Source organism: Daucus carota, chromosome 1 (assembly GCF_001625215.2).
Source record: "Daucus carota subsp. sativus chromosome 1, DH1 v3.0, whole genome shotgun sequence".
Taxonomy (NCBI): domain Eukaryota; kingdom Viridiplantae; phylum Streptophyta; class Magnoliopsida; order Apiales; family Apiaceae; genus Daucus; species Daucus carota.
Genome location: NC_030381.2, coordinates 55,545,546 through 55,557,946, shown reverse-complemented (window position 1 = coordinate 55,557,946; position 12,401 = coordinate 55,545,546). Strand labels below are relative to the sequence as shown.

Below are 12,401 nucleotides of genomic sequence, written 5' to 3'. Positions count from 1 at the left end.
ACTCGGCTTGCTAGGAAAAAACAGAACTCGAACTTTATAACACGACATAACAATCCAAATCCAAATCAAATCAAACTCAAATTATGGAAATATAAAAACAAGAATCCTCAGATCAGAGTCCTATTCCTGGGCTTAATTATTGGATGAAAAATAATTGTGTGGCCAAATTATACATCAGAGGATCCACTTGTTCTTAACAACTGATGATTGTACAATGATTGCATGCAAATTTTCTGTACAAGATTGCTCTTTGATTGCATGATAGTACAATACAAGAAACACAACTATTTTCGCCAGGACAGTTTCATCTCACAAACAATGAATGCAGAGCTTCTATTTATGTTTTGATTGGTGATTTATGGTTATTTCAAATCATGTCTTGTCTTCTCTACCTATAATCTATTCTTATCTGCATATAAGTTTCCCACTCATGTAGTGCAGATCAAACAATGGTGAAAGGGAAAGTTTGTTGAAGAATCGACTCCTGTCAAATTCTTGCACGGCCTAGCACCTTTGTTTTCTCGCGAAAAAGTAAATAGTGTTTGTCTACTTGTCACGGTGCATTATGGAACACGATTATAAGAGTCCGAGTAACATGAATGTCTGATTTTCAACCAATTTGGTGCTTGTCTACTTGTTTCATACATTATAAATCAGGACTGAATTATACAATATTTTCAGAAAATGAAGAGTGCGAGTAACATGGATAATAAACGAATTTGTCGCATTTTCTGAACATTTTTATATATTTATAGTTCAGTTTCTTCACTTTTCATTATTAATTGGGCTTTCATTTACTGCTGGCCCAAAATCAGGCAATACACACATCTAACAGGCCAACTGATCTCTAGAAGTTGATATTTCTTCAAAGATAGGAAGCCTTCTTGACCTACTTGGTGCCCATGCATTCATCAATCTCTCAAGCCCATCAACAAAATCTTCATCAAGATCAAGGCCCAACAGATCCAACGGTAGCATTTGAGTCTCATTTTCCAGTTCTGTCAGTAATTCTTGAGCTCTACTTCTGGTCCTTATGGCTTCAGCACCCTGGGTTCTGCCTAGCAATATATCTTTCAAGATCGAACGGGCCTCATCGTATCGAGCCCGCTTCATGAGGCAGAAGGCCAAGTTACAGGCCTTGTTATCATCTGGATCAATCATTTGAGCCTTTTTATACACCACCTCTGCTGCCATGTAGTTTGATTTCTGCATATATGCCCAGCCCAAATTTCCCTGCACCAGAGTAAGAAATATTATAGACCAAACATGAACAAACAAAATATTGTCACTATTTTTGACAGTGCCCCCCTTGAAATCAGTGGCAGAAAGGGGCGGATTTAGTAAGTGGCACGAGGAGCAGTGTCCTCTGATTTTTTATTTTTTTGTGGGCTTATGACTTATGTGTGTTTGGTACTTACCAGTAATCTTGAGGTTTCTTGTTTGACAGAAACCTGAAACTTCTTCCCATGAGACCTCGCAGTTTTGGTAGGTCTTCCATTAAATGCCTCTCCCCTGTAAATCGACCTTAGCTTCTGTTTCAGCAGTGCAATTTGTTCATCTATTCTCCCACATTTCTACACAAATTAATCGATCATTAACGCCCATGTCCAAATAATTATGAATGCATGCAGTGACGGAATCAGCATTACAAACAAATGAGTACCAGATATTGCTATTTTTTATATGCGACAAGGCCAAAGTTGATTTTAAGATCTGGAAAAAAAATCTATTATATTTTGGAATTCAGTCGGGGCTGAACTCTAGGCTAGCCCAAACCTGGATCCGCAGCTGAATGCATACATGAAAATTTGCATAACCACACAAAACCAGAAATTGAACCAGGTAAAATATATGCAAATGAATCTGTAAATTTATACTCGCCTTGTACAAGTCCAGGAGAATATTATCAATTGATTCTTGTGAGTTTCTGGAACAAAGAACTCGAAAAGATTTGATGGCTTCAATGGCCTCTTCAGTTCTATCCAGCTGCTTCATCACCACAGCCATATCCTTCAGAGCACTGTCTACTCTATCTCCCGCATTTATCGCCTTCCAAAACCACACTAGTGCAGCTTCTGGATCCTTTTGCACTAGCTGATCATTAAACTAAAAAATTCACTCCATATATTTTGGTAAATTTTCAAATAAATAAATTAGTGCTAAAGTATCATAATTAATTTACATGCAATCAATCAACTAATATCAACGACACAAAATATAAAGGTTTAACATCGAGAGCTTTACTGCTAGAAAAACGTTAATAGACATCGGTTCATCCTATATCAATTCAATGATAAAAAAACACCTCATACTTATTATCGAATGAATTTATAGTCTAGCGGATATTTCTCTTCTTATACCTGAGCATGTTTAGCTCGACCGTAAGGGCCGTCAGCAGAAGGAACCTTATATATCACATGAAAAAGATGCTCTTCATCATCCTCACTTCTTTTCTTCTTCGAATATTCACCTTCCATTATTCTCTATCTACAAGGGATGAAAAAAAATCGAGGCTGCAGAAGAAAGTATAGTATACGAATTATATACTGATCATTTATGTACACAAGCAAACGAGCAATATTAGTAATAGTAGTAGTTAATAATCTAAAAGCTAGCACTTAGCAAATGGATCATTATTGGAGTAATCTAGAGTGGACATTTTAGAGTCGTTAATTGTGTGGAGAACTGGAGATGGATAGTAAATTCCAGGTACACGCAAATTAGGACAATTTATATATATGCATGTTTACTGGTGTACATGTCGAGATACACGATGAATTTAGATGCTTATGCGTCCAGGTTCAGCTTGAACTATGTATTTACCAGATTCTTGGATTCTTGCTATAGTACATTGTTATCTTTATCTCTCGTCATATCAAATAAATTTAAAATATTTCTTTGTTACTGATGAGAAAAATCGAAATCAGAAAATTGAGATCATCATATCAGAAGGAAACCGGAATCAGAACCTTTAAATCACCATTTGAGAAGATGAAATATTTGTCATTTTTTTTAAATTTTGACACGAAATATTGGTCATGTTAATTACACGATAGTTTAAAATATTTAAGATAAAATTTATAATTAAAAAAATTAATTTCCGTGTATACATAATATCGATGCATATGGACTGAAAAGCAGTCCGATTAATTCATGTACTTTTTTGTTGCCTTCGGCTTCTACGTCTAAACTACAAAGCATAAATGTCAAAGGGAGAACAAAACAATATTGATAATTTATGAGGAGAAATGATGTAAGGATTTCCAGGATAATATAAAAAATGATTTTTCAATACGTAGAAGATTCAATCCAATCTAGTACTCCTTTATCTCCCTCCATTACATATTAATTTTTAATTTTTCGCATATAATTTTCTTTTCTTTTTTGTAAGGTTCACATATAAATTTTTTAATATATTATATATATTATGCAGTTTCCATTTCTGCTCATAGCTAATGCAGTAAACTTTCTACAGAAAAACAAAATGCAGTGAATTTTTTGTGGACAGGAAGAAAGGACAAAATTTGTGACGGCAAATGAGAGGAAATTGTGAAAAGAATATCACAAATTTGTATTGAATGGGAACTGTACGTCTAATTTAGAAAAAATCTTGAAAATAAATCAATAATTTCAAATGGACAGAATATGATTATGTTAATATATATATACCCTAATGGCTAATAGCGATAATTAAACGATACAGAGTACCCTCTGAAATTATAAAGATGGAAAGGATAAACAACTGAAACATTATTAGATTAGGATGCTTTGGAAGAATGTCCTGAGCCCCCAACGTTCTTCTACACGATATGAGATGGGAATGAAGCTGTAATCGACGTCATAAAAAATATAAAAGATCTTAAATCATGTATAGATATAAATGATAAAGGCGGAGAACAAACATATGTAAAAACTCCAACAAAATCAAAAACTAGATAGTATGGATTTATATACTTCAAAAGCTAAGTAAATATCGAAAGGTCCTAGACATGCACATTGCATGACACGGTTAAAAAAACCTTGGACTGTAAAATCCAGAACTTCAAGTTTTGAAACAGATTCCAAAATAGAACTGCGAAGCCAAGGCAAAAAACTATTTATGTATAGCAGAATATCAGGTTGTAACCATCTTTAAGCTGACCATCCATCCTTTAAATATTGTGACTGCGACCTCTGCCCCCACCTCGACCCCTGCCTCTTCCATATCCAGTCCCTGTTAAAAGGCCACTAATTATACATGGTACTAGTCTATGTTTCATTTGCTATAGATTAACTGAAAGATATGAATGGTTGAACATGTACAAGTGCTTAGAAGTTAGAACAAACATAAACACATAAAGATACTACTAGACACTGTAAATGTATGTGTTTGCCGAGTGAGTGCACATTTTGAAATTGTAGTGTTCACCCCTATTCCAGTAACACTTGAAAGTCGTAAAGACGAAGCAAAGAACTCAGATCTCCAGAAATGAAGATATAATTGCAAAAGACAACTGAAAACATAGACTGACCACGATAGCCGTAACTACTGAAACGAGGGCCGCGAGCACCACCTTGGCTCCGATTTGAGTACCCGCCATTTTCTGTTAAAAAAATGAGTGACGTCAGATTAATTCACAAAATATTTGTTATAATCAGATAATTATGTTGTATATGTGAGAATTATACAGAGCATGCCTTGATAATTTCCCTGGTAGCCCCCTGGATAATTCCCCTGGTAGCTCCCTGGATACCCCGGGTATACCCCTGGATAATTTCCTTGGTAGCCCCCTTGATAATTCCCATGATATCCACCTTGATAATTCCCCTGGTAGCCACCTTGATAATTCCCACGATAGTTTCCATCATAGTTGTTGTAGCCGCCTCTGTTCCATCCCCGTCCTCTCCCCCTACCACGCACTCGACCATGCCCATATGCATCTAAAAGTTCAAGCAGCAAATGCTTCAGTTTATAAAAGTACATCTCACAAGAATAATAGTTTCAGCTTTCCCAGAATAAATATTTGAGAATTACCCTCACCGGCAACATTGTAACCGGTTCGTGCTTCCCTAGGTTGTTGGTGAAATCGTTGTTGTTGATAATTCTGTCGTGGCCTTGATTGTTCCACATGAGTTGGAGCTTGGTACCTATGCACATACAAAGTCAGCAGTAAATGTCCACTACATGGTAAGGCAAAGGACCCATTAATGTGAGAAGCTTACAGCATCCTGGATGCTGCATATCTGAATTACAAATTTTTCTCAATTTTCAGTTTGTGCAGATTTTGAAAGCATCATTAAAAGAGCAATGCTTAGTATCTTAAATATTCATCTTTTTTGGCTTAATAGAATGCAGATTATGTATAGTTTACCCTGGAGAATCCTTGCTTAACTCCTCAGTTGACAGGGTGATCGAGATAGCTGAGACTCGGCGACTTGTCTCCACACTGCAGATTAACATCAATACAGCAAATCCGTAACGATAGCTCCCACACATGTCAGTGAAATAATTCAGATGGTACTGACCATCTTTTGAAAAAGATACTTGTTATAAAAAACTTCAAACATGATACAATTTCTCTTATAAGGAAATTGTTCTGGAAAACTTGAAAAGATGATACAATAAGGGAACACGCTTTAGAAATACTTACGGCAGAAGACCCTCTTCAATAGGCTCCCATACATCCACTAAGCTTACCGAATCGATAGCAGTATCTTGATGCAACTCCGGAATCCTCCTCTGTTGAACAAAATTAGAAGAAATTACTTTTTTGCGAGTGATTAAAGAGACAGAAATTTATCTATCAATGCAGAAACCAACCTTAAGAATCTCTGCTATAGCAACTGTCTTACTTATTGCCTGTCCCATTCCTTTAATAACAATTTTCCGTCCATGTCTCTCCTGCAGATATAATCATACATTAATATGTAATGTATAAACCGAGATGTAGCAGAGGCATAGTGTCACAGTCATCCATAGTTTTTAATAGCTGAACAAGAATTAACATGCAGTGCTTATGTGCTTTCACAGAATTAACTAACCACTTCATTATAAAAGACAAATAATGTAAACTGGATTTCATGAAGATAAGTTTACAAGTTGAAATCAGTCTAGTAAATTACTAGAAAAAGAGCACACTGAGAACAGAGGTGAATTGTGCACCATTTCATAAAGTCATCGCACCAAAAATAAAGTTTCTCACTTAACAAAAGCAATGTAGTTTACCATCAAAAATACAAAAGAATGGTGTTGCTTATTTTTACAAAGCATGACCCATGTGCATTATAAATATACCCTTCCATAAGAAGCCCATGACCAATGTGCATTATAAGTATCCCCTTCGATTAGAAGCTATGTTTATATATCAACGAGAACTTTTTCAAGTCCTGCAGCTCCCAGACCCAAAATCAAAATATAAGCTGTGTCTAATGAGTAATTGGACTAAAGTTTTACATCTCGAGTTTCCCCATGTAAAGAGCATGTGAAATCACGCGAACTAAGTATTGACTAACAGGACACTAAACAAGTTCTAGGTGTTAGCCCACCCTTTTTACCACATTTTCAGAACTTGACCCAAACGCCACAACCGAAAGCTCGCTCCTATTACTACATGAGAACTGCAATTCATAATGTGCATCATCTTCGAAATGCATATCTGGAAGATAAGCATCTCCAATGTGCAAATTCCATCATTCGTATTTGGAGAAAAAAATGAAAACAAACACATCTGATTCCATAAGGATAACTTTGCAATTTTCTCAGATTATGACACTTCTTGATATCTTTGCTGCATTTTGGTGCACTACTCCATACACTTACACAGTTCTCATCAAACAAACTACAACAGGCATCATACAATAACTAAACATCAAACATGCATGTCGAAAACCGAATACCAAAAACAAAACACATTACATCACCAAACCATTTCACATTTCCAATTCACCCAGCCAAAGAAAAAAGACACAATCCAAACAAAATATTCCAACATCCATAAAAACCACCAAAAAAATTAAATAAATCTTTTTTGCACAAATCAAACATACAAACAAACCCCATCAAACTCACAAATCATCACATAAACCCCAAAAACATAACCCCCCACAAAACCCCTAAGCAATGATCATAAACACACCCATTACTCATTAGCCCACCAAAACCAAAAAACAAAAAAAAGGGGTTTTTCACCTGAAAAAGAGAAGCAGCATAGTTCACATAATTCCCCACCAGACCCATTGAAGTGATCCTCATTTCATTCTCGTTATAGGGTGTCTCAGGCCTCGGTTTCTGCACTTTCTGGTACTTTTCCATTGCACTTTTTTGTAACAGATGGTCAAAATGGCCAAATGGGTGTGATTTTTCAAGAACAAAACCCTCAAATCTTTTATGCTTTACAGATGAAAATCTGCACTAAACCCTCGTCACTGTGTGTTGTGTGTGTTTTAGTACAGGGGTGTAATATAGCGTGTGTGGATATATTGGACTATTCGGCTCCTGTTTTTAGTGGAGCTTAGGGCCCATTAGAAATTTCTTTATGGGCTTGGGTGTGTTTTCGTTGGACTTTTTGGGTCACGTTCTTGTACAGGCCTGTTGGCACTTGATAAGAATAAAACAATATTAATGTTTAAAACACATACTCCCTCCGTCCCCCTCATTTGTTTACATTGGGTGACGGGGGTTCGGCACGCATTCTAATGCTCTCGTAAAACGTAGTTCGGTAAATTATTTTGATCTTTTTTTTCTTCTGTATAAAAATTTGATGTTTAAATTTTTATACAAAAAAGAAAAAATTTAAAAATAAGCTATAGAACTATGTTTTATATGCGCATTAAAATACGTGTCGAGCAGTGTGAAAAAACTGTAAACAAATGAGGGGGACAGAGGGAGTATATATCACTCAATTATAAATTTTGAAACTAAACTAAATATTATCACATATATAGTTTAGAAAATCGTGTTCTCACTGTTTTATTACCGTTTGGTTATTTTTTTAACACGTTACACGTACTTTACAGATTTTTGTCAGCTAGTTCAAATTATTTTAACTTTTTCTGGATTATAATATTCATTATATACTTTTATTTGCAAAATAAATTATTTTAAACATTTAATCAAAATTTTAAGACGCTCGTCTAGTAAGAGGAAAAGTAAAGGGTACCTGCCACAAAACTCATACATAATATCCAAAAAAAAATCGATATCATCTATTAACCCTGTTTAGAGTGCGTGTTGGTATGAAAAAACATACTCCCTCCGTTCCTTCCATTTCTTTACACTTTCTTTTTTAGGGTGTCCCATCCAATTCTTTACATTTCAAAACTTACCAAATATGGTTAATGGGTCCCACCACTTCTTCACTTTTCTTTTCTTTTCACACTACTTTTACTCAACTATCTCCTTTTTATACATTAAAAATCAGTGGGTCCCACCACTTCACCCACTTCTCTTTCTCTTTTCAACTACTCCCTCCGTCCCACCCATTTCTTTACACTTTCCTTTTTGGGGTGTCCCATCTAATTCTTTACATTTCAAAACTTACCAAAAATAGTCAATGGGTCCCACCACTTCTTCACTTTTCTTTCCTTTTCACACTACTTTTACTCCACTATCTTCTTTTTATACATTAAAAATCAATGGGTCCCACCACTTTACCCACTTTTCTTCCTCTTTTCCACTACTTTATACATATTCCTTAACCTCCGTGCCCAACCCATTTGATAAGAAATGGGTGGGACGGAGGGAGTATACTTTATTCATATTTCTTAACCTCCGTGCCCAACCCATTCGATAAGAAATGAGAGGGACGGAGGGAGTACCACATAACATGATTTGACATTTTACAGTAAAAAATCATATAAAATAATATTTAAGGTTTCAAAATACAAAACATTTTTTAAAAAAAATGATAAAGCCAAACCAATGCTTGAGATCAAATATTTGGGATTATTTTTTCAAAATTCGTGACATCCACCTCCAAGCCTCCAACACTCAAACGAAGATATATTCATTATTGTACTTATATTTACTCCTATATAATCCCTCCGTCCTTATGTATTGGGAGACGGGGACGCGGCACAAACTTTAATGCTTTCGTATAATAATTGTGTGATTTATTTTTAAGATTTTTTTTATGAATTAAAATTTAGATGTTATATTTTTATTCAGAAAAAAAATTTTAAAAATAAATTACCAAATTATATTTTATAAAAACATTGAAATGCGTATCGAGCAGTTGAAAAAAATCGTATAGAATTAAATGGACGGAGGGAATATTACTTATTGCTTATACCTATTACTGTACCTACCACGATTGTCTTCTGGTGGTGCATATTTTGTACAGGTCGCCTAAATTCATCAGATTCTCTCATTTTCATGTCATCCGACACTAATTCTTTGCGTTCAATCTCACAGGAACCCAAAATTTAATGTGAATCCGAAGTTTAGTTGAGTGTAGTTGGCTCAAACAAGTGCAAAATTTAATGTAGTTCTTTTCATGAGATATATTTCGAAATTAGTTGATTAGTTCTCGGTCAATTGCGGTTTTAAAATATTCATTCTGAAAGTACTCCCTCCGTCCCCCTGAATATTATACATTGGGGACGGGGACGCGGCACGGACTTTAATGCTCCTATAAAGTGTAGTTGTGTAATTTATTTTTAAAATTTTCTTTTTCTGAATTAAAGTTTGGATGTTATATTTTTATTCAGAAAAAGAAAATCTCAAAAATAAGTTACGGAACTATATTTTATAAGAGTATTGAAATGCGTGTCGAGCAGTTAAAAAGAAACGTATACAATTAAATGGGACATAGGGAGTAGTTAATTAGATCTCTGTCAAATACGGATTAAAATTATACATTGAGTATTTGCATGTACATGAATATATAACCACCACAATTTAATTTATTGATACTACATGCTATGACAGGATAATTAAAAAATACTAATGTTTATCAACTCGTGCTAACACTTCGTAAATAATGTAAATAATTTTAACTATGCGGTTAAAATCTCTACTACAGCAAGTCCTTTCGGGATCTTGTCTTCAGAGCTCTAGCACCACAACTGTCATAAGCAGAACACACAATATTAGTAACAGATCCTCACACATTAATAGTACAGTAGCATTCGGGGAGATCAGGACTTACAATCGGAGTCCGTAGTGATCCAGTTCCCTGATTTCGTTGGAGTACTATGATTATCACGATGAACGGGAGTAGAGTTCGAGGAACAATGTGGATTTTTAGTCAGATCAGACGTGACCCTTTTTGAATAAGCATTCGAAAGAGCAGAGTAATCTATATCCCATCTGGAACTCATTTTCAGAGAGTCATTACTAAATTTTCCATTATCTGGTGCTGATTTTGGTTCTTCTCTGTTTCGATCTTGTAAAACCTGAAACAATAATAAGGTGTTAGGAAGAGAACTTACCAGGATCATATTATATTTTAACATTCCTCTCACTCGAAAACCCATTTTTGAGTCAAGAGTGAATCACGGCTGTTCATCTTTGAGGCAGAACTCACCGGTAGGGGTGTAAACGAGCCGAGCCGATTCGAACACTGCCAGGCTCGGCTCGAGCTCGACTAAAAAGTTCGGGGCTCGGGCTCGAGTTCGAGCTCGACCGAGCTTTTAATTTCAAGTTCGAAACTCGGCTCGTAAATAGTTCGATAGGCTCGAGTTCGGCTCGAAAGCTCGAATCGAGTCACCAAATATTGACAAAAACTCGAAATATGATCGGTTCGACTCGAGTTCGATTCGATTAAATATATAAATTATAAATATAATATTAAATATATTTGTCAAAATATATTTATAATAAAAAAATTAAAAAATAATAGAGGCTCGATAAGGCTCGCGAACCTTACGAGCCGAGTAATTTGAAGCTCGGGCTCGGCTCGGTAAAACAATCAAATAGCTCGAGCTCGAGCTCGGCTCGATTATTACCGAATCAAATTCGAATATTTTCCGAGCCGAACTCGAGTAGCTCACGAATAGTTTGGTTTGTTTACACCCCTACTCACCGGATCATATTATATTTTAACACTTATAACCGGTGATTGCACATTTACACTTACAGAATAGCATTAGTGTGAATTTTTTGTATTTACCTTTCGGTCAGTGTACTTTCCTCCTTTCTCCGGTTTAGGAGCCCATCTCACAAGCTCCTTCATTTTCGACAAAGGTCTAGATTTTCCGCTCTTCCCTTTCTGATCTCCTTTTGCCTCGTTTCCACGTTGGTGTCTAGACGATAATGCATCATCAGCGAGAGGCAGAACCTTAGTGTTTCTGACATGATTCGCGGCTGCATCTAGTCTGTTGTTACTAATACATAGTCCTCTGTCAATGGCTTCCTTCTTCATCATCTTCGTTGTATCGACTCTCTTCAGATTGAGCGTATTGTAGAACCATGGCTTTGAAATGTCTCGCCTTTTTAGTATACTGAACAAAGTAAAATTCTCACAACCCAGACTAATATTTCTTGCTCTTTTTTGTCTCTTATTGGCCTCAAGCTGATTTGTCAACACGACTTCTTTAGTTTTTGCTGCAGAATTTTAAGTAAAAACAAAGAAGCAATTGTTAACAAAAATTCTGCAATCTGATCATGTCAATGCATAACATTTCGACGAATTCTGATAGTTTTAACTAACCACTCCAGCTCTCCTTGTCGGATTTAGTACTAGTTACTCCATTACGCTCTTTTGTAGGTTCATCTGCGACCCTTAGCAGCCACCGAATGATCTGTTATAAATCAAACTTCAGCTCATAAATATCATACATAGATATGAGTGATGAGCAGGGGTGGATCTAGAATTCAAATCTTGGGGCCACCAAACAAATTTTTCAGACAACACCCATATATTTTTTAATTATGTGGAGTCACTTCTTTCATTTTGTAAAATTTGGAATGGTGAAAAAATGTCAAAAAAAAAAAGGGGGGGACACGTGTCTCTCGTGCTTCTTACTAGATCCGTCTCTGGTGATGAGTGTCTGTGTGTGAAATAATGCTTTATATACAAATATTGCCAAAGCTAGCTCACCTGCATGTTATGCAATATCTGCAGCAATAGACTGATGAAATCGAACGATAGACGAAGAGATATATAACTGTAATGTCTGAATGAAGATATAATATTTGTCTGAATAAGAGTACTCACTTTAAATGCCTTTTTGTAGGAGAAGACAATGAGCCTATACTTGACTGAATCTACGAAGATGCTGCGACAACCAGGCTGTGTGTGGGGCTACCTTCTCCTCCAACTGCAAATTTGCATTCACATAATTTTTGCGAGTCATCGAATGTTACAGCATTGTGAATTTAGCATCTGTGGAACATCGGTACACCATACACCTGTACGGTTATCGTTCTCAAGAGTACTTTTGGCATCAATTCATAGGCCATTTCATGGAGTGCTTCTTAT

General features: G+C 35.8%; 3 protein-coding genes across 4 annotated transcripts; all 3 read right to left on the bottom strand.

Moving 5' to 3' along the window:
* Positions 1-705: 705 nt before the first annotated feature.
* On the bottom strand, positions 706-2,697 carry LOC108194918 (protein SULFUR DEFICIENCY-INDUCED 1). The gene is made up of 4 exons (XM_017361864.2): positions 2,361-2,697; positions 1,882-2,094; positions 1,419-1,574; positions 706-1,233 (listed from the first exon to the last, which is right to left on the bottom strand). The coding sequence occupies exons 1-4, from the start codon at positions 2,475-2,477 to the stop codon at positions 829-831; spliced, it is 891 nt and encodes a 296-aa protein (XP_017217353.1). The 5' UTR covers positions 2,478-2,697; the 3' UTR covers positions 706-828.
* Positions 2,698-3,876: 1,179 nt separating this feature from the next.
* Positions 3,877-7,436, bottom strand: LOC108197764 (uncharacterized). Of its 2 annotated transcripts, none has more exons than XM_017365462.2 (8): positions 7,169-7,436; positions 5,801-5,881; positions 5,631-5,719; positions 5,352-5,426; positions 5,015-5,127; positions 4,678-4,920; positions 4,512-4,583; positions 3,877-4,213 (listed from the first exon to the last, which is right to left on the bottom strand). In XM_017365462.2, the coding sequence occupies exons 1-8, from the start codon at positions 7,289-7,291 to the stop codon at positions 4,152-4,154; spliced, it is 858 nt and encodes a 285-aa protein (XP_017220951.1). In that variant the 5' UTR covers positions 7,292-7,436; the 3' UTR covers positions 3,877-4,151. The 2 variants fall into 2 exon arrangements, with proteins under 2 accessions (XP_017220951.1, XP_017220958.1); XM_017365469.2 differs by having other exon boundaries at positions 3,878-4,213; positions 5,021-5,127.
* Positions 7,437-9,806: 2,370 nt separating this feature from the next.
* Positions 9,807-12,151, bottom strand: LOC108196435 (uncharacterized). Its single transcript, XM_064086165.1, has 5 exons — positions 12,021-12,151; positions 11,631-11,721; positions 11,091-11,524; positions 10,128-10,374; positions 9,807-10,044 (listed from the first exon to the last, which is right to left on the bottom strand). The coding sequence occupies exons 1-5, from the start codon at positions 12,024-12,026 to the stop codon at positions 10,025-10,027; spliced, it is 798 nt and encodes a 265-aa protein (XP_063942235.1). The 5' UTR covers positions 12,027-12,151; the 3' UTR covers positions 9,807-10,024.
* Between the last annotated feature and the right edge of the window lie 250 nt (positions 12,152-12,401).